This window comes from Alligator sinensis, unplaced genomic scaffold (assembly GCF_000455745.1).
Source record: "Alligator sinensis unplaced genomic scaffold, ASM45574v1 scaffold926_1, whole genome shotgun sequence".
NCBI lineage: Eukaryota > Metazoa > Chordata > Crocodylia > Alligatoridae > Alligator > Alligator sinensis.
Genome location: NW_005842679.1, coordinates 136695 through 158776, shown reverse-complemented (window position 1 = coordinate 158776; position 22082 = coordinate 136695). Strand labels below are relative to the sequence as shown.

The window sequence follows — 22082 nt, the reverse complement described above, 5'->3', positions numbered from 1 at the left end:
TGATGTACTGATAACATTGGGAACTGACACCCGTTCCTAAAATATTTATAGCTAGTCATTTATTTTTTAAATGATCTACCCTGAAGTTCAAGTTATAGGCTGAAGTATCTGCTGGAAGTGCTCCCAAAAGATATTTTGCCATACCTTACTTGTAAGTTGTTCCCAAGTTATAGCTAAGATATAACAACTTTTTATTTAAGTGAATGTATCGCTCGTTCCAACTCCAGGTGACCAGAACAGTTTGGACACTGGCTTTGCAATTTCTCCCTACACTAACCAACAGTGACTCAGCCTCAAAGGAGAAGAATTACTTTGAGGGGAGGAAAAATCTCCCTGTTTGTGAAATCCCTCTCTACTAAGATGATCAAGTAGGATGCAGGGTGATGTCCATTTTCAAGGTATTATTTTGTATGTGGATATCTGCCCAACAGGTATTAAACTAAAACTATACAACATACATCTTCAATGTTAATCAAAACGAACTCACACAAAATGACAGGTGCATCAATTATGCTTTACCATAACAATTCAACTTATTACCTGCACAAAATATTCTTAACTGCTGGACTGGAGATATAAGTTGCAAATGGGTGGTGAAGAGGTCAACAAATGCTCCAGGATATACAATAAAGATAAAAATTCCAAATCCATTAAACCGTACTTGTTCTCTATAAGAAAAAGAAATGACTGTAAACCTAAAGGCAATATTTAGATTTTAGAACACTGTAGGAACCTACAGTAATTTTACATATAATTGAAAATTAGAAGATAATTAAGCTATATTTTATTTAATCGTATAAAAATCCAACCCTAAGCAAAAGCACTCATTGAACTTGTAACCTGGGAAGAAGGAACACATGACACCATCCTCTTCTTTGGCTGATTTTAAATGTAAGATTTAAAGTAGTTTACTTTCTATCTCTCTCAAGAAAACTTTTTTGTTTTAATATTTTGGAGAAGTTTCCTAAACAATGTTAACAAATAATTGTACTTAGAATTCAGTTTATAAAATGAACCAGAGCTGCTCTCAAGAACTAGCAAGAGAAAGTAATGAAAATTCCTTTCTACCAATCCCTGTAGATTTTCTTGCATTTATAATCACGCTTTTTTTGTTAAATGAATTTAAGTGAACTTTGCAAGCAAAAAGGAGGACAAGACCATCTGAAAAAGTACAAGTGGTATCTATCCATATAACTAAGAGAAAAGGAAGAATATGGGATGGTAGGAGGAGACTGAAGAGTATTCAAGGGCAGAAAAAAGAGAGATTAGAGCCATACAATTTTTAAGTTTTTACTTTGTACTTTTAAAAAATAAATGTTTATATTTTTGGAATAACTGGATAAAGCTTATGTGAAGCTCAGAAATTCTTAAGTACATCACACCAGCAATACTTTCCTCACATGTATCATTGCCAATATTCTGAACCAGCTAGTCCTGTATCTCATCTACCACACCATGCAGGTCTCACTATTTTATTTATTATTTTTCAAGTGCTCTTGCCACATGATCAAGATGCACATATATTAAAATAGATACAAACCTTACAAAGAGAATTTGTAAGAAATTATATAATCTCCAGAATTAGCTATGAAACAGGATTAGCAATAGCTGCTGCAATGCCCTCATGCACTCTCCTAACGCAAAAACAAGCCTGTCTTTGTAAACTCAGTAGATCAGTGATTCTCAACCAGGGTACCACAGCACCCTGGGGTGACTTGAGAGAATTTCAAGGGTGCCACAGGAGATCAAGCAATGTTAGTGCTGCTAGATGTGCAAATATGATTCACAAGATAAATCCAAGGATTTCAAATAGGAATCCATAGTGTAGACAACACTCTCACATGTTGTGGTCTGAGTTCTTTGCAACAGATTTGCTCTAGCATTTTTCTGTAGTCAGAAAATGAGTGAAAAAATAAGAGCTGACACTTGCCAAGGGTGTGTCTTGAGTCTAACAAAGTTGTGAACCAGTGCAGCAGACTTTGCTACATTTCCTTTTAGATAGCAAAATGCCAAATAACAAGCCATGAGGTCAAAGCATGCCAGAACTGAAGGTCCACCTGTAATTTCAACCATGCCACACTTAAATCAAACACTGATCTCAAAAGCAGTAGATCCACAAAAACAAATGCCTTATCAGACAAGCTGTGATTCAAATATATAGGCTTTTGTACCTCATAACATCATCTTGAGTAAGACCTGGAAACACACTGGAGCAGAAGTATAATGTGTTCCCTGTGGCAGTATTCTGAAAAATGCACAGATATTCAATAAGACTGAAAACTTAGGAAATGACCCCAACATAGCACTATAAGACAGTATCTGAGACACAGAGAAGTCAGCAGAAAAAATGTAATGAAAGAGAAAGTCACACGTCTTCCAAATGTGCACCTTATATAACTCTATAATTTTATGGCATACTCCGTTTTTCTTTATTAAAATAATTTACACAAGGTTTTTTCTTTTTTCTTATTTTTACATAAGCCAAAATCTGAACTCAAATGCTCAGAACCTTTGCCACAGAACACAAGCAAAGGTAATTATTGTGTTACTAGCTACTGTACTTTACTTAATTCTGCTCATAATTTGGCTAAGAGAGAAGGTGAATCCTTGGTTCCAGCATCTTAGCAGCCACAGGTATGCAGTGGCCAGCCATAGTTTCATAGTAGGTAGGGTCAGAAGGGACCTAGGCAGATCATCAAGTCCGACCCCCTGCCATGGGCAGGAAAGAATGCTGGGGTCAAGTGATCCTGGCTAGGTGATTGTCTAGCCTCTTTTTGAAGACCCCCAGGGTAGGGGCGAGCACCACCTCCCTTGGAAGTTGGTTCCAGCTCCTAGCCGCCCTGACCGAGAAGTAGTGCCTCCTGATGTAGTTGTGGCTGTTATTCCTAGTAAACCCTTGTGGTACCCGGGGGACAGAGTCTTGTCTAATTTCCACTGGCCCCCCCAGTGAGTTTGTAAATGGCCACGAGATCCCCTCTCAGCCTTCTCTTGTGGAGGCTGAATTCAGATTCAGGCCCTTTAGCCTCTTCGTAGGGCCTGACCTGCTGCCCCTTGACCATGTGAGTGGCCCTCCTCTGAACCCTCTCAATGCTAGCCGCATCTCTTGAAGTGCGGTGCCCAGAACTGGACACAGTACTTCAACTGCGGCCTAACCAATGTCACATAGAGGGGGAGGATCACCCCATTGGCCTGTTCGTGATACATCTGTGGATGCATGACAAGGTGTGGTTAGGCTTCCTGACCGCGTCCCCACATTGGCAGCCCATGTTCATCTTGGAATCAATAGTGACTCCAAGATCCTTTTCTGCCTCTGTGCTGATGAGAAGGGAGTTCCCCAGCCTGTAGGTATGCTGCTGGTTCTTCCTCCCCAGGTGCAGTACCTTGCACTTTTCCGTATTGAAACCCATCCTACTCTCATCCACCCACCCCTGTAACCTGTCCAGATCTAGTTGTAGCCTGTCCTTCTCTTCTAGCGTGCTCACTTCTCCTCACATCTTAGTGTCACCTGCAAACTTGAAGAAGGTGCTTTTCAACTCCTCGTCCAAGTCACTGATTGAATAGCGAGGGCCTGAGAACTGAGCCCTGGGGGACCCTACTGCCCACCGTCCCTCCAGGTCGAAAACGACCCGTCCACCACCATTCTCTGGGTGAGGCCCTCTAGCCAATCTGCGACCCATCTGGGGTGGGTGGCTCAACGCATACTGCATTGGTCTGCACCTGCAGGGAGCAAACTAGAAAAGCCAAGGCTACAACTGAACTCCATCTGGCGACATGAATAAAGGACAATAAAAAGTCCTTCTTCAGGCTGGACCCCTATATATCAGCTGGTCCAGATAGGTTGCACCCAAGCGTGCTAAAGTGTTGGCTACAAATGTCCAACTCGGGGTCCTTAAAATTCTAGTTTATTAGGCGGATTGAAACACTGTAATCATAAAACTTGGGGCTGGTCGTCCCCCCACACACACACATACACACACACAGTAGCAGGCTACAGAGTCAGGTATACCTATTCTACAAGTGCTGGAGTCTGTCGTTGAGGCTTCTTTCAGCGTGGTGTTATCTTCCAGAAGGGGGTCGCTGGCTGGTCCTTCTGGCTGGACAGGTCTGGTCGAGTTGGAGATCAAGAGGGCGCCACTGAGGGTCACTTTTCACTGCCTTTTATCTGTCCTTAGCAGACTTTGGTGACTCCCCAGTTTTCAGGTTTGCCCAATCCAGGGGTCGTTGACCCTCGTGGGACTTCCCCCCCTCGGTGGCTACTGGATGGCATCTGTCAGCCCCAGGGGTCGTCCGCATGTACGTGCAGGTTTGGGAGTCCGTTGATGAATTTTGAATAGGGCTCTGGGAGCAGTTGATCTGGAGATACTCAGCCCAAAAGTTGGTCCCTGGCATTGATTAACTCAGGCCAGGGCTTCTAGCCCTTGATCAGTGACGTTTAGAGATTTCCCGGTTGTTACATTGTCTTCTATTGAGTTCTTCCCCTGGTTGATCTGCAGCTTCCCAGATGTTAATTGTTGTGTGCTACCTTGTTACACATTCAATCACTGATTCACTGGCTCTTTCAGGGGCCAGCCTGATACAGAGAAGGACAGTTTGATTCCTGCCCTTGTTAGCATTGTTACAATGTATAACTTACTAAAACACATTTAGTTGAAAGTTGAAAGGTGAGGAGTATAAAATATAAGCTACAAATGCCATGGCACACAAATAGATAAAAATACCAAACTACAAGGGGAGATACAAAATGCACACACACAAATTTTAAAACACAATTCCTTATCTTAAAGTGAAAGAGAGAAGAAGGAAGAAAAGGTAGAAAATGAGAAACATATCCAAAGAGGGGAGAGCAAATGCAGGCAAGAGGAAAAGGGGGCTTTCTGCTACACTGGGGGTGCACAGGCACACTCTTTCCTCCCCTTTTTGAAAATGGGGACCACATGGGCCCTTTTCCAGTCCTCTGGCACCTTGCCAGAGCACCACGAGCACTCGTAAAGCTGTGCCAGGGGTCCTGCAATGACCTCTGCCAATTCCCTCAGCACTCTGGGGTGGAGATCGTGCACAATTACAGTAAAAGGCAGAAGAAGAGGCAATATCCATTTGGCTTTTATCACGGTATGAGAAGAATGGAGCATCACACTTTACACAGAAAAGTCTCAATGAATATTGAAGTTGGAAAAGAGATGACTTGATGTTACAGACAAGGCACATAAAATACATATTTAAGCCCCAAACCACTATAATTTCAGATAGCAATATAAGACTTCCATTTCACTCACTCACCCAGGACTTTTTGCAAAGCTCAAATGAATGCTTAACATCTGAATTCCGTACCAAACAGATGGATACTGAAATGCACTATTTTAGAGCAGTCCCAATATGCCAGGTATACTGTACATTTAATATAGCCTCCCTCATCAGAATTAAATCCATCAATGCATATCTTAAATGAAGTAAATAATTAAGGTAACAAAAATATCACCCTTAGCTATAGCACCTTTTACTCCAAGGCCTCACAAGACACTTTATCAGTGTTTATGAATTATACAAGTATCCACAGGAATCAAGATGTCCATCACTGAAATTCTGTCTTCTCAAAGACACAATATCTAACCATTTTCATGGTTGCAGCTGCACCCAATAAAAATTGCGCAAAAAAAAGAAAAAACCTGGACACAATGTAAGTCATAGGGAAAATTTATGACACGCAAGTTTTGGGGTTTTTTTGGTGTAATCTTTTACCTTGTATACTTGGGAGAGATTTAAGACAAGCTTTCAGGTACAGAGGACATATAACCGGACACCCAAACACACTCGAGAAGCAGCAGCAGTGTGCAAAGCAACATTGATGCCTACACTGCTGGAGGCACAATGGCAGTGGGTCCAGCAGCACAGCTGCTGCTGTTCCTGCAACCCATCCCCCTCACCCAGGTCAGCACTGAGGCTGGTTACACTACTGTGAAATCTCTCCCAACTATATGTTTGGTCCGAAAAAAGATATTACCAAAGGGAAAAAAAATCCCAAAATACCCTTGCTTCTTGCATATTCCCTGGATGAGAGCTACAACAGCTCTCCAAGCTGCAGAACATTTAGACAGACAGGCTATAACTATTTAAATTGAATTGTTGCCAGAAAACAAATATTAACTTTCCTAGCTCTACAGAGAATACCAAAGGCCTCTGACAGCTACATATGGTAAGGATTTCAGCTTTGTTTCCTCCTAAAGACAGAACCTCCTACAGCAAGAAATCTCTACGTCCTACATTTCCTTTGACATCTATACAGGACAATACTCACCTAAAAACATGCAAGAATTCTGGTTCAATGCTAAATGGAAGAACTACCAATTGTTCCTTTTTACCGAAATTGGTCTAGATTATAACAGTGCTATTTCACATCTAGCATTACCTAATCTTAAATATCTTTGAGGTACATGGACTCATTCTGGACACATCAACTTTGCTTCTAGCCCATGGGTAGGCAACCCCCAGCAAAGGTTGCAAAGCCTGGCACGCAAAAGCATTTTGTTTGGTGCACACACTTTGGTGTGGATGATGGGCAAAGGGCTGGGGAAAGGGCACCGCCACAACAGGGATTGGGTCCCTTGCAGCTCCCCAATGCCCACTAAGGCTGTGCACAGCTTCAGGAGCCGATTCGATTCGGAGGAGATTTAGCAGCCAACTCCCCAAATTTGAATCAAATTGGGAGACCCGTTAAAAGGTCCGAATCAAACTGGAAGCCTCCGAATCAATTCAGAGAGATCTGGTGCCGATTCAGAGATTCGACCATAGACTGACTAAACAGGCAGCAGTCCTCAACCATGCTGGACACAGCTGCCTCCAGCTGGTAAGTCTGTTGTGGTGGGGGGAGGGAAGGGAGGGGGCAGATCAATGCCCCCACAGTGAGGGAGGGATTGGGGCTGGGACAAGCTGCCCAGCTGGGGCAGGGGGGGACTCGGGGAGGGGGCTCCTGCCACTGCACACCATCGGTCCGGGAGGGCATGGGAGCAGGCGTGTACCCCCAGATCTAAGCGGGGCAGGCTGCACTCTGGGAAGCTAGCTCTAGTCGCAGCCCGGAGTGCAGCCCTGGCTCCGCCCGCCCCACAGAGCACAGTAGAGCAGGGGTTCTGGGGGGTCTGCAGCCACCCTAAAATTCCCCACAGCCCCTGACACTGGCCCCTCCTTGATCCAGGTGCATGCGCCTGCACCCATGCCCTGCTGCTGCTTGCCCAGCCGGGGCAAAGCCACAGCTTGTCCCAGAGGCACGGGGAGCCTGGAGTGGGTTCCTCTGCTGCACGCTGCTTGTCTGAGGCAGCACAGCAGCACTGTCCCGTGCCTCCCCCCCCCGACTGTGTGAGCAGCAGGAAGTCATAGCCCCAGCTCCCAGTGCTGCTGCACCTACATCCCGTACCACCCCCACCCCAACTGGACAAGGAGCGGCAGGGCACAGCCCTCACTCCCAGCATCTTCTGCCGCCTATCTGGAGTGCAGCCTGGCCCAACCTGCTCCGCACAGATTCAGGGGCACATGCCCACTCCCATGCCCTCCTGGATTGGCAGTGCACAGTGGCACACAGGGGCAGGAGCCCCCCTCCCCGAGTTGTACACCCCCTGTCCTGACTGAGCAGCTTATCCCAGCCCCAATCCCTCCCTCGCTGTGGGGGCATTGATCTGCTCCCACCCCCATGCCCCTTCCCTCCCTCCTCCACCCACCACAACAGACTTACCAGCTGGAGGCAGCTGTGTCCAATGTGGCCAAGGACTGCTGCCTGTTTAGTCTATGGCTGAATATCCTAATTTGCACTGAATCTTCTAATATGATTTGGCTGAATCGAATCAGGGCGGTGACTCAAATCACTGTCCCTCCAAATTGGCTGAATCTGAATCAAATACTTGCTGCTTCGCACAGGCCTACTGCCCACCACTGGTACACCAATATCTTGCAAGTTGTTGAGGGCGTTTTTGGCACTCTGCCTGAAAACATTGCCAACTCCTGTTCTAGCCCTTTACTGCCAGGAAACAGATTTCACAGTAGGCTAATTCTAATGGGTCACTTCTGTTATCTCACTGACCATATTTTTCATCATAAACTGACCTGTTAGAGACATCTGTTACAGACTCTAGACAAGCCTAGAGTCTATTGTTGTTGAATTTCACCCCGAAGAGTATAGCCTAGGAAACAGCAACAGAAATACGTGGCTCTGTTTTTTCTGAGATCTGTCTTCCAAATATTGACCAAACCCTGCCTTTTCTCAGTCTTCACTGCCATTTCATGAGACTGAGGAAATATGGCTTACAGACATGAGATCTGTGGAGAACAATACAATAATGGAAAACCAAAGAAACAGATTCTAGTAAACAATTACAGCAGGGTAACATGTATGAAATTAACAAGAAAATATATTGGAAAAAGATTCAGATCATCACTCCTCCCCATATTCTGCACGCCAGTAGGACAGGAATCTTACCTAGTGCTCAGGAAAAAAAAAGTGAAGCAGAAAGCCCTGCTTCCACACCTGCTAATGGTTTGTGTGCAGTCAAAACCTGGCTGTCAGCAGTAGTACACAACAGACAGCACCACAAAATCCCCCTTTTCTTGGAACAGCAAAAAGTGACACTTGTGACTATTTCTGTACCTACCAGAGCTGACATTTCTACTCTTCCCTGTGTAGCTGAGAAAAGTAAGGTCCAAGAAGGAGACATACTTAAGTCATATAAATTCAAGATTTCACTGATTAATACTTCACATTCCAAGTAACACGCCGCACAATGATCATTCAAAATAAAGTTCAGTGCCTGATGCTGGGGTAAAGACAAGGCCTCCTGTACTTCGTATAACATCAGATGTAAATACTAGCCTTAGGACTCCAGACGTGTGTCCACAGGAGTGTGCACATGTTCTCTGTGGCACCTCAAAGGCTTTTGAGGCACTGCAAAACGTGCCCCACACACATGATTTGGTTCTCCACATTGCATATTTGTAGCACAGAGCCAAACTTAGATACCAGGAAATCCCCGCATCATAAAAAAAAAAAAAGACACTGAAAAAAGTGGAGCAGAACACGGGACAGCAGCATGCATCACCCAGAACTGGATTCTGGCTAGCCAGAGCCACTTTCTGACTGCCCAGAACCAGAGCCAGGCTCTGTGTGCCCGGATCGTTGCTGCTGCAGCCCTAGGAGACCCCCAGTAATGCTGCTGGGGCCAGCAACTATGCTGGCCCCAGACTCCCCTATCCCACCAGGAACTGTTTGCCCTGCACCAGAGCACACGTGCAGGGACGTTCCCCAGGGACAACAAGTAGCGTCACAAATATGTGCTGCTAGTTGTCCCTGGGGAAATACACGTGGGCACTCGTCTGGACACACCCCAGATATATCTGGCCTTCCTTTATAACACAACAATCAGGTAAATCATAACCTAGGGTTTTTAAAGGAAATAAATAAGGGTTTTTTAAATGAAAACAGTATAATCAAGACAATATTTTTTGTATTACTTCTCAAGATACATTTTTACTTCCGCCAAACAGTCCATATGCCACCAGTATTTATACTGGAGTGCACGTCTGCATTGCAAAAGACAACAATGCAGTTTCAACAGCGGACAAGATATAGTAAGGATTTCTGTCATACAGGAAAATGAGGAAAAGTAATTTGGGAGTCTAGTGGAAGGGAGTCACTGATGCTTGTGGCATTAAGAAAGGATGCCTGCCTCTCATTCTCCATCATGGAAAAACGTAAAGATGAATGATACCCAGATCTTTACTCAGCAACCTCAGTTAGACTTTCACAGTATTTTGTAGCAATGCCTAACCATTAATTTTCTGCTGAAATGAGCACCACAGTTAATACTAACATTTAAAATCTCATTAATTAATCTCAAAATTACCACACCAGCAAGATTAACAGGGGCAATTCACACCTCTCCTAACTACTGCTTCAGCCTGTCAGTACAACAGTTCAGAGGTTTACATTTAACTCACATTAGGAAGCTTTTTGTAGCACCTAATAAACTGGAAACTTTTCTTAAAAAATATTAGATTTGGATGACCATTTTGCGCAAATTCTCTGTACACTGCAGAATCACAAGAATAGGGGACCCTGGTGAACCAGAAGGTAAGTCTAAGGTAATACAAAATATACGATGCAATACATAAAAGTCATGCTCATAATCTTTGTATCCTAACTTCTTGTAAGGCATCCTGAAGATCTCTGTCCCATCCTTGCCCCTAGAGACTTCCAAATTAAAATATGTTCTTAAGCAAAATAAAGAAATTAACTACCTTCATAAATCATAGAATCACTAATCATATTCACTTGTAATTACATGCTCGTGTAATTATGCACTTTGTTGGTACATAGTAAGAGAAAAGTAGTTTGAATTACCGAATAGCTGCCACCCCATGGCCAACTTCATGTATGACACCACTGATGAGGATTGCAGTGAAGAAATAGGTCAGCTGACTGACGGGCAGATTTACACCAGGCACCTGTTTATGTAGGCATGACAACAAAACACACCAGGATACCAAGAGATACAAAGTCAGATCATTTTTCCTTTTAACTTGCCATGGCTACATAGCTGTTTAAGACCAGAAACATATACCTTTCACACGCTTAGATCACATCACTGCCCTTTCTACTGTATGTTTCTTAAAGTGTACATACAGAACTTTAACCGTGTAGTTAAAGTTAAAGAAGGTAACTTTTATTGAAGTTTAAAAACATTTCCATGCCAAAAAATATGCATACAGCATACAAGCAAATCACAGGAGAAACTATTATAACTCTGTATTACTTTCTGAAATTGCTAGCTTCAAATTACAACTTTCTGTAGCTAATCCTCTAGGAAGCAATGTTGAGGTTTCACAGTCATTTCTGTATTGCAGTAACAGTATTCTCAACTTCAAGAGTTTAAAAATCAAGAGTCACAACCCTCAGAAACCATGCAATTGAGCTAAAGCTATCAGGTTTAAAATAATTAGAATAATAGAAATATAGAGCTGAATAAGCCATATATATCACCTACACCAACCCCCCTGCCCAAGACCAGACCACCGCTGTCTAAAACATCCCAAATGTTTGTCTAATCCAGAGCTTTCCAAACTGTGTGCCACGACACATTACTGTGTCGGCGGCAGTGTGTAGGTGTGTCGTGCGAAATGCAGAAAATTTTGCGGAAGGGCACCACAGAGCTCCCTTACTCGTGTCTGCTTCCCTTGGCCCCTCCCCCGGAACTGAATTACTGTGTCGCGAAATGATGCATGTCTAAAAAGTGTGTCACCAACATGAAAAGTTTGGAAAGCTCTGGTCTAATCAGTAAGTAAAAAATCCTAATGACAGGCTCTTGTAGGTAGTCTCTTCCAACCCCATAGCTGGTAGTTTTTAATATCATCTACTCTGAACTAGTGTTGCAATTTTCAGTCTCTCGTCTAAATGCTGCATTCCCTCCAAACATGTCAAATGCATACAAGGAAATAACATCTTGAAAATACAATTGTCAATGCATTTAAAGATGGGCTCATGTATATATGCATACCCCCACACGCCACAAATGCAGATCCCTTCCTGCCACTGCTCAGAGCCAGCCCCTGGCACTTCCTTTAACAGGTTCTCCCTAGCCCTCAGCTAGATTTCAGAGAATCTACCGTATTTTAAGAGTACTCCTACTCAAAGCATTTTCATGAGGAGAGGATCCTTTGTTAAATATTTGCTTCTGTTCTACCTGTAACAGAAAACAAGCAAGTAACTGGTAAAGAACAATTAGCCTAAGGACAGGGCATCATTTGGTGCCCTCAAAGTCAAAGTGATGCACCCCTCACTTTGAGGGCATCAAAAGAAACAAAGATAATTCAATATATCTTGTAAGGCATCCTGACTTCTTTAAAGTTTTTGGCCAATGGCTCAACTACAAAACTAACCAGTTTTCTGTTTCTGGATCTCAGTCCTTTTCCTATTATTGTAATATAATAAAGGGCTTAGTCTGTCTGTCTGCATGTCTGTCTGTAACACTTTTTGGCCACCTGCACATGCACCACCAAGAGGGCGGGCAGCGATTGGCTGTGCGGGCCTGGGCTGCAAGGCCCAAGTTTAAGCTACTGCCAGGGAAGTTTGGGGTGGTAGCGAACATGCTCCAGCCACAAAGTGGAGGGGTCATGGTGGCAGCGCCCCCGCACCACTCCCCAGAACCGCCAGCAGGGAGGGGAGGCGGCAGGCACAGAGGAAGGGAGGGAGGGAGGGAGGGAAGGAGGGGAGTGAGGCGGGGGGAGGCGAAAGGGGGATCACGGTGGCGGCTGTTGCTGGGGCTGGGAGGCAGGGAGAGAGGAAGGGAGGGGAGCAGAAAGGGGTCCCCAACAACAGCTGGCAGGGAGGGAAGGAGGCTGTGCGGGCCTAGACGGATGCAGGGCGGTGAAGGGGAGGTCATGGTGGCAGCTGTTGTCAGGGCTAGGCGGCAGGAAGGGAGGGAGAGGAGCGGGGGGTGGGGGGAGAGGTCACGCTGACGGCAGCCCCCACTACCCAACCCCAACAACAGCCGGCAGGGAGGTGGGGCGGGGGGAAGTCCCGCTGTGAGGCGGAGGCGGGGAGGGAGCCAGAGGCTGGAGGAGGTGGCGGCGGCGGCTTGACTTTTTACATGGTCGGCCCCAAAGGCTGTTGGGGGGGGGTGTCTCATGTACACGCTCCCTGAAATCTGTCATTCTTGGTGGGCAATTAGCTAGTCTCTTTATAATCCTTATAAAAGATGATCAAGTGAAATCCAACATATTAGCAACTATTCCAGAGATGAAATGAAGAACGCCCTTCCCATGTTCTTGGAACAGGGACTACTCTTTTGCTACCACAAAGGGGTCACTTCACTACTTCTAACTGGAAATGTGCTAGGACAGAAGAGATTCTATGCTCTGAAAACTCTGGCAGCACAGTGGGCCTCAGTATTGTATGTTTGAGGGAAAATAGTAAGTAGTAAACAGGAATGAAAAACTAGATATTGAACATCTATTCCTGTTTGGATTACTGAGGTTGCATGTCCACTGTGTTTATGAGTTCTATTTAAAAAAAATGCATTCTGTTTTTTGTTTCTTAAAGCATATGGCAACAGCCAAATTTAGAGCAACTGTTCGAAAGGTAGGAGTATGTTATGATATGGCACCTTAAAGATAAAAGAATGAGCTAGAGAGCAGAAAGAGCCACGAGACTACTTTAAAGCAGGCTTGTCCTCCACCTTCCTGGTATATGTATCTTTTTGCCAGTCTATCCTTGCTTTAAATATATCGATATAAAACAACCTCATTTTGCTATTCAAGACTCCAATTTTAGATATCTAAACTAAGATTTTTCTTTTACATTTTCAATTCATAAGAACAAGTTATATCCAAGGGATTCGTTTTATTTTTCCCCTCTAGTTGGTTTCTTCACCTCTCATAATATTATATAGACCTTCCTTCTTTTAGTGGCAGACATATAAAGGCTAATTCCAGACAAAATGTGGTTTGCCTACCCAAAAACATACTAAAACACTATGAGTGCACCGATAAAGATTTTTGGGGCCAATATCGATGGCCGATTTTTAACGCGCTATATCGATTTTTTTGATACCTATCGAATTACCAATATACAGCCCAGCTGGTAAGTCTGTTGTGGTGGAAGGGGCAAGGAAAGTGGTAGGGGAGGGCAGACTGAGGCTCTCACAGTGAGGGAAGGAGTGGGGCTGAGGCAGGGATAGGCACTGCACAGCCAGGGCAGAGAATGGGACGGAACCGCAAGTGGGGGGAAGGAACTCCTGTTGCTACGCTCACCCCAGAAGGGCATGGTGAGGGCAGGCTGCCACTGCGGGCTAGATCCGGGGCTGCGCCGAGCTCTTCCCAGCTAGGGCTGGGCCAGGGCTGCGCATGGGGTCAGCAGCAGCGGCAGCGCTGGGTGGGGGGCTGCAGCCACCCCAAAATTCACTGTAGCCCCCCCAACCCCTCCTCCCAGTGCAGTCTGGCCCAGCCCCCCGCCGGGAAGAGCCCAGTGCTGTCCTGGCCGCAGCCCGCAGAGGCAGCCAGCCCTCGCCCCGCACGCAGATCCAGGGACACATGCCCCCCATGTCCTCCCAGGATGCGCAGCGGCGGGAACCACTCACCCCCACCTGCTTCCCCCCGCTCACACACACACAGCCACTTGTGGGTCCATCCCACACCCTGCCCCAGCTGTGCAGCACCTCCCCTGGCACTGCCTCCCTCACTGCAGGGGCCTCGATCTGCAACTCCTCCTTTCTGAAAACAAGTTTTCCTCTAGTGCTGTACTTCTATCATCAAAAAACTATGCAGAAAATTAAAGCAGCCTTGCCTGGACTGTCACCAGATATTTCTGGGACAATTTTAGGTTTCAGATCAGCACCAGAAAGAAAAACCTTGATCAATTCAGAACTGTATGCAATTTTTTTACCAATCTAATCATTGCCTCCCACTGTTCTGAGCTTTTTATTGGTTCCCTTTCTAAGACATTCTAAATCATGCTTGTTTAAAAATCTCAAACCTAAATTAATCCTGAACGGTACAGATTCTAAATACCTCAATGATGGTAAATCCTGATAATTGTTTTGTATTATGGGCACTATGATGCGTTCTGGGCATTTGATACGGACAACTATCTGTTCCTAATTCCTGAATGCTTTATATCATTTTTTTTCTTGCATTTTTTCCTTCTTTCCTCTGCTTTTTTAAAAAGACTGAATTAGAACATGGGATGTTTGGTATAATTGAACATCAGATGTCTAAATTTGTGTGGGTGGATTTAAAACGAAATAGACTCTTTCTTCTCTGAAGAGAGCAGTTTCCAACTCAGAAGCCAAAATCAGAGACAGACCACTTACCACAACTTGCAACATCCGATCGTTCTGGGCTGTGGGGGCTTCGCTTAACATCTGTGTCAATGTCTGTATCAATGTCTTTCCAAGCAGAATAATAGAACCAAACATGGCAGCTATGCCAAACACCATTCCTATGCTGAACCTGAAGGAAGAACCAAGAGATACAACAATGACTGTATATCCTTGGGGTAGTTAACTGCTGAAATGCAGTCGAACTTAACAGATACTTCTGACAAGATATCCTCAATGCTGGTCCATCTACCTAGGACAAAATCACAGAAGAATCAACTATCCCATAGAAAGGAAATCATTTGTATTTCTCTGTAAAGGAGTTATATAACAATGCAATATAAAATGATAGCCAATTGAGAGGCAGGGATTGGAATGTTGTATTATTCATCATATTATTATTTCTGTGCCACCTAGAACAGGTACAGTTTACTTAGAGTTGATCACAACGCAGAAATTTACTAAATGCTTTTAAATAAAGGAGACCATGTTCCTAAATTAAAGGATTTAAGAAAAATGAATTAAATACATTTTTCTTGTATTTGAAGCTATTTAAAATTAAATTTGAAAGTACAACAGTTCATGGTAGGCATGAGCATAAGTGGGAATTTTGGCACCTTGGCTGTGGTGGCAAACATTGAAGAGTCTTAGTGGGAATTTTGGCACCTTGGCTGTGGTGGCATTCATTGAAGAGTCTTCCCCCCTGCACACAAGCTGCATCTGCCAATGTGAGCTACCTGTAGGCTGCCCCCATGCCCTGGACTGGATCTGGCCAGCAAGGGGTCCCACAGTCTGGATCCGGGCTGGGGCCCCAGATGAGTTTGACACACCTGATTTAAGCAATTACGTAACTTAATAGCCTGCATAGATATAATTAGCAGAAAACTATCAAAATATATAAACCAGAGTTTCATTTTAAAACTAACAGAATGTGGGTATGGTGATATTCCTAACGATTGGCCAGAAATGCCTAACCAGAATTCTGAAATTATACCATAGATAAAGAAATCTAGGCTTCCATCGTCCCCAGTTGTAGAACTGACGGTTGAAGAGACCCGTTTGCCATCGCACATGAAAAGGAGAGACACTCAGCCCATATGACATCAGCCAGTCTTCATAGGATGCTTTCAGAGAACTAGAGGACTGTAAAAAAGCAATAAAGTTTAGTTTGGAGCTTTTAGGAACATGCTATGATGTTCAGTAGAACAAAGAACAGAGTACTACATGCAATTGTATGCACAGGCATATTCATATGTAAACTACATAAAAATAAAGGTAAAACAGATTTTATGTAAAAGCCTAATTTGTAGAAACTACAAAACCTTGTAATAAGGTTGTGTGACCTGACTCCTGTGTACTCACTGGAATCTTTAATCATCATCTTCCTGTAAATGTACTGTAAGGACATAAGCTGCAAGTTTTCAATGGACAGTAAACTGTTAAAAAATAAAACGATTTTAAATTTACGTACCAAGAGAATAACAAAGCCAGAATAATATTTTGGCCATCTTTATTTTACATAACCATTATACAATGTAGTAGTATACATGTAATACTATGAAGTTATATAAGCATTTTGATTTCATTCCATATTTATCAGGTTTTAAAAATAGTCATAGGGTTCAGAATTTGACAGACAAGATTCTCAGTTAAAAAGTACTCCTTGTGATTTTATATAAAGAAGGGGACTGGAGGAGACCAGGTGATTAAAAAGGTTTAAACATTCCGCTTATTTTGTGTAATGTTTATTTGTTATCTTCTAGTATTATCTTCTCGTTTCCTCTGAAGCTGTCCTCTCATCCTCCTGATATACCTCAGTTACATCAATGACATCTTCATAAACATTAAATAAATTTCACCAAGACTTTAACAGGTTCCACCCCTCCACCAAACTAACACTGTTTTTTGGACTCAAGGCACAACCTTTTTAGACTCAAGGCACTCCTCAACAGATTTAAAACATACCTTGATTAGACCTGAAGCACCCTTCAGAAAAATGCTAGTTCCTAGTTTTCATTCTTTTTTTTGACTACAGAAAAATAACAGAACAGTTCTTCTGTTGAAAAGAACTCAGAAAGACCCCAAAAAGGCAGTATGTTCTTAACACGATGGAGTCTTGTTTGAAAACTCTGGGTTTGTCTTGGGAATTATGTTTGCATACCTAGCAGGGATAACACTGAGTGACAATCCACAGCACACTTGAAAACACCTCACAACACCCTGGTGGAGAATCACGGTCCTAGACACTACTACATCACCACCACACTGTATCGGAAACCAACCAACTGCCACTGCTACGTTCGCACCACCAGCTTTCACCCTAAGCATACCACTGGATCCACTGTGTACGACCAAACTCTGTATTATAACCAGATCTACTCTGATCCTGCTGACAAAAATGAACACCTTAAACATCTGGAGCAGGGATTTCTAGTTACAATACAATCCCAAAACTCTGCCTACTCAAATCAACAATTCAGACCTCTCTGCAACCTGCTACAATACCAACCCCAGAACAAGGACAACAGAATGGCTCTGGTTGCCACCTACATCCCCCAGTTTGAACATCCAAGACACCATTAATAACCTCCAACCCCACCTGGAGAAGGATGACCGTTTCAAGTAGCCATTGAGAACACAGCCATCCTGGCTTACAGACAGCTCCCCCCCAAACAGCATCTCTCACCTACAGATGGACTAACTCCCATCCTCACTGAGGCACCAGGCCTTGCATTGGACTGAAATGCTTCTTGTGTCCCCACATCAACACAAACCACATCACTGGATCAAATAACAAGGCGTACAACATCCAAGGTTCGTTCATGTGCAGCTTGACCAACACCACACCTGCCAACACCTGCTTACAATGCCCATCTGCTCTCGACATCAGACAGAACGAACAAAAAACGTGTAACAATGAATGAAAACCAATCTGACATCAGCTGCAGAAAGACACACAAGTTTATGGCAGAATATTTCAGCCTCCCCGGATGTTTCATTGCTGACCCCAAGACTGCTGTTCTCAGGAAGAAATTTTTTTTAGAGTTTGAATGGGAAACTGTAGAACAAATCATACACAAATTGGACTATGTTAAGTATAGTTTAAACAGGAACAACCAATTTTTATCCCATTACCTAGATTAGCTTTTACAACCCCTTTGTTCCTATGGGTTCTTTGCTTGTTTGCCTCTCTCAGCATTCCTGTGCCCCTCCCTCTTGCTTTCTCACCTATTCTATTCTAATCATTCACTCCCCTTCATACTTTGCTCTATGCTGTCCTTTCACTGCATCTGATGACTTGAACTTGGGTTCACAAAATCTTGTGCTATATATCGTATTTAGTTAGTCTATAACGGTACACATCTACCCTAACTTCTGATTTCAGACTAACACAACTAACTACCTCTTTGTGTTCATGAGTCGTTTATGCGATTGCCTCCAAACGTTTTTGGTTCCTTTTTTCTTTGCTGATGGATGAGTAACATGAAAGGATAAAAGAGAAATGATGGCTGTTCACAGGCCTCCTTGGCCAATTCCCCAATCCAGTAACTGAACACAGGCAGAGAGTCAGAAGTCCCAGTGATCTTGTGCAAAGGTTCACCCACCTGGATTCAAGTACAGGGACAGAGCCCAAAAGTGTTTGCAAAAAAGTGCATCTAAATGGGTCATAAGATGAAACAGTCTGGTGGCTTCTCTTTTTGTGACCTGATGTAGAAACAATGGGGAGCTTTATTTCTTGTAACTAAGCCCTTCTAATTAAAAACATCTCATACTTCAGAAAGAAGCTCAATTTTGTTTTTCAATGTTTGTTCTACAACTGGTCAGATAAATACAGTGAGTTTAGCCATATCTTTCTATAGCACATTTAGCAAAACACTGCTTTCACCGAGTTCCTTTTTTAAGAACAAGCAGCAAAGGGGTTTCTTCATCTTCTACATATTTACTTTACTATTTGTCCCTGCATGTTACACCAAATCATGACAAAATGGCCATCACGCTGAAACAAACAAGGCTTCTTTGGGGTGGGCACTGCCAATCCCACCTCTAGGGCTGGGATTTGTGCTCTGAAAAAAATAAGGTGGGCAAGATGCAGTATTGCATTTTATTTTCCATGCTTCTAGCCTCAGGAGAATCAGGTTGGGGGTGGGGGGAGGATGCTCATGGGCAGATGTAGGATTTTGAGAAAGGGTGTGTGGTGCATTATCAGTTCATAACATAACTCATTGTCCCCAGTTAAAGGGACACTACAAGCTTTATAAATATGCTGGGGGGCCTAGCACTATATTATTCAGTTGAACATCAATGCAAACACAAATACAACTTTATCGTAATGGTCACTAACTTGCTAGATTATATGGCTTAAAAGTGTTTAAAAGAAATGAAAAGCTAGGCAAAAAATGGTCAAAACAGTCAAAAGGCATTGGGTCAATAGCCCCCAGTCATTCATCCAGTAGTCATTAGAGTTAAATGTACGTGTCTCATTCAGATTCACAAAACATCTAGTCTTCTCAAGTGCCTTGACACTGCCTCCAATACTGAACTGTCGGTCACTTCTGCACCTGAGCTAATATTACCCCAGCAGAGTTAAAGTTTTGAGCTAGAGTTGAAAGCAGTCAGCAGGGCTAGGAAATAGAAGAGAGACATCACCAGGAAGGACTAAGGGACTGTAGCATTGCAAAAGAAAAGAGTTTGTATAGCGGACCATCAAAATGATTACAAGGAGGAGAGGGTTGTTAACACCCATGCCAGGCAAAGACATCAACAGGAATCAGGAAGACGAATTGATAATGAGCCATGGAGTCAACTGCTCCTGTCACCACTTAGCACTGCTTGAATAGAAAAACTTTTACTATTGCTGAGGGGCAGTCAATTTAAAGCAGGGGTGGGCAAAATGGTGGATCCAGCCGGTGGCCGGATTCCATTTCCCAGCAGCCCCTGCTCACGTGATTGGGGCTGGTTTCCATGGAGATGCCAGCAAGAGCCACACTGTGATAGTGGGAGGCCAGGGTTTCCATGGAGACTGGCCCAGCAGTGCTGGCAGGGTGCAGAGCTGCTCTAGAGCTCAGCTGGGATCTTGCGGTGGAGACAGCATGGTCCAGACCCAGGGCAAAGCCACAATCTGCAGCCTGCATGCCCTGGGCAGACACGTGCAGGCAGCAGATCACGGCTTTGCCCTGGCTCCTTGCAGTGGTGACAGTGTCGTCCAGAACCAGAACAGACATAGTTACCCCAAAATTCCCTGTAGCCCCACCTGCCATAGCCACCCCTCCCAGCAGCGCTACCAGTGCTGCCCACTTTGCACAGGTGGCGGCAGCTGAGCCTGCCCCACTTCCGCTCACAGCATAGCCCCAACTCCAGGAAGAGGATGGAGCTGCTGCTGCCTGCCACCGCTGCTAGGGCTGGTCTCCATGGAAACTTCAACCCAGTGCTATCATAGACCAGCTGCTGCTGGGGTCTCCATGGAAACTATCCCCAGCCACACAGGCAGGGGCTGTTGGGAAACGAAGTCTACTGCCAGCCAGATCCAGACTGCAGGCCAGACTTTGCCTGCCCCTGATTTAAAGTGTGGGTGGAGCAGGAATCAAAGGGAAGTGGGAGTGCTACTGCCCCACTGCACCTTCCCCTGCAGCAGCCACTGAAAGCCTTGAAAGCCAGAGAAGCAAGTCAGTTAGGGTTACCATTCGCCTGGGTTTTCCCAAACATGTCCCCTTTTTGGGTCCTCCCACACCTCCATCTGGGCAGTTTTTTACAATATCAACAATTGTCTGAGATTTTGCTCTGTCTCTGCTCAGCACTGAAGTTTTTCCTGGCACTTCCCAGCTTGCCCTGTCAAGGCGCTGCTTGGCATTGGGTGGAGCAGGAGTAGGGGGGGGAAGGATGACTGGAGGCAGGGCGCACACAGAGCTGAGGGCGGAGAAAACACAGGAGGCGCCTACCCCTCCAGTGGGGGAAAGGATCAGAAGCCCCTTCGAGGGCAGCGTAGCCTGGTTGGTGGCACTGGGGCCAGTGCTTGTGCTCGCGGGGGGTGGCAGCTGGGAGACACTGCAAGGCAGGGGGCAGCAGGTCGGGAGTGAGGGACACTGGCAAGGCTGTGGCAGGGCAGTGTGGTGCACTGGGGGGGGGAGGGAAGGCTGTGTGTCAGGAGCAGGCAACACAGAAAATGCCAAAGCGCTGTGGGTTGGGAGTGGTGGGGTATCAACAGGGATGGGGGAAGGGAAGCTGGCTGCAGGTTGGGAGTGAGGGGCACCAGGTGCCAGGTCTGGGGGGGTGGGGCACTGCAGGTCAGGAGTGAGAGGCAGCAGCAGGGCTGAGGGGGGGCTGTGGTGTGGGAGTGAGGGTCAGCCACGGGCATATCACTGGCCCCATCGCTGATAGGCATCCTCTTCTTTTCCACTGGGAATCTGGTAACCCTGCAGCCAGTTCCAGGGCATCTGATGGAAGGCACCAGGCTCCACCTGGGTCAGGCACCTGGAAAGGGGGGTAGCAGCAGCTGTGACTGCGGGGGGATCCTGCTCCCTCTCCCTGTGCAGCAGCGGGGGGAGGGGAGTTCCAAGGCTTCAGCGGCCGCTCAACGGCTCCGAACGCCCAACGGTCAGCAACGGCCGCCGCCAACCGCCTGGCGCGAGACCGGGCCGGGGGAGAGGGGCCGGCGGCACCTGCGGCCCTCACCTTCAGCAGCGTGTCGGCCAAGTAGATGACGCACCAGCCGCCGAGCACGCACACCGCCACCGGGATAGGGATCATCGCCGCTCCGGCTGCACAGCTGCCCCCGGAACTGAAGCGCTCTGAGAACCTTCCTCCAGCAGTTCCGTTTTCCGAACGGACACTTCCGGCTACGGCCAGGAAGTGGGGGAGGAGAGAAGAGAGCAACGGGACGGCTTCCGGATCTCATGACGTCATTTCATCGCGCGCCAAGCAAGGGCTGGGATCCGCAGGCCGAGACCGTCATAGACGCGCATGCGCCTTCTACCGGCGAGAGCGGGGGGGGGACGTAAGGTCAAGCCGCGCTGCTAGGCGCGCATGCGCAGTAGCCAAAAGAAGTTACGCATCCCGCCCCCCTCCCCTCGAGGCTCCTGATTGGTGGAAAAATCCCGGATAAATTTAAAAAGGAGCGCAGCGGGGCAGTCTGGGCTGGCTTCGTGCGCAGCAGGGGAAGATCATTGTGCCATGTGCTTCGGTTGTGCGTGAACAAATCTTGCATCAGTCCTTCCTGATCATTATGAATAATACATT

At 45.5% G+C, this 22082-nt stretch overlaps 1 protein-coding gene across 3 annotated transcripts in view; it reads right to left on the bottom strand.

Moving 5' to 3' along the window:
- Positions 1 to 21668, bottom strand: part of MBTPS2 (membrane bound transcription factor peptidase, site 2) — a 57086-nt gene extending 35418 nt beyond the window's left edge. For 2 of the 3 annotated variants that reach the window (XR_003096301.1, XM_014524840.2), the window contains exons 1-5: positions 21519 to 21668; positions 15844 to 15992; positions 14844 to 14982; positions 10379 to 10482; positions 541 to 668 (exon numbers count right to left, since the gene is read on the bottom strand). Coding sequence is in view for 2 of the 3 variants with exons in the window: in XM_014524840.2 (XP_014380326.1) it covers positions 541 to 668; positions 10379 to 10482; positions 14844 to 14982; positions 15844 to 15992; positions 21519 to 21593 (595 nt within the window). In the remaining variant the exon portion in view is untranslated. Of the gene's footprint in view, positions 1 to 540; positions 669 to 10378; positions 10483 to 14843; positions 14983 to 15843; positions 15993 to 16211; positions 21318 to 21518 lie in introns of all 3 variants that reach the window. The other variant, XM_025215852.1, reaches the window with a different exon arrangement.
- Between the last annotated feature and the right edge of the window lie 414 nt (positions 21669 to 22082).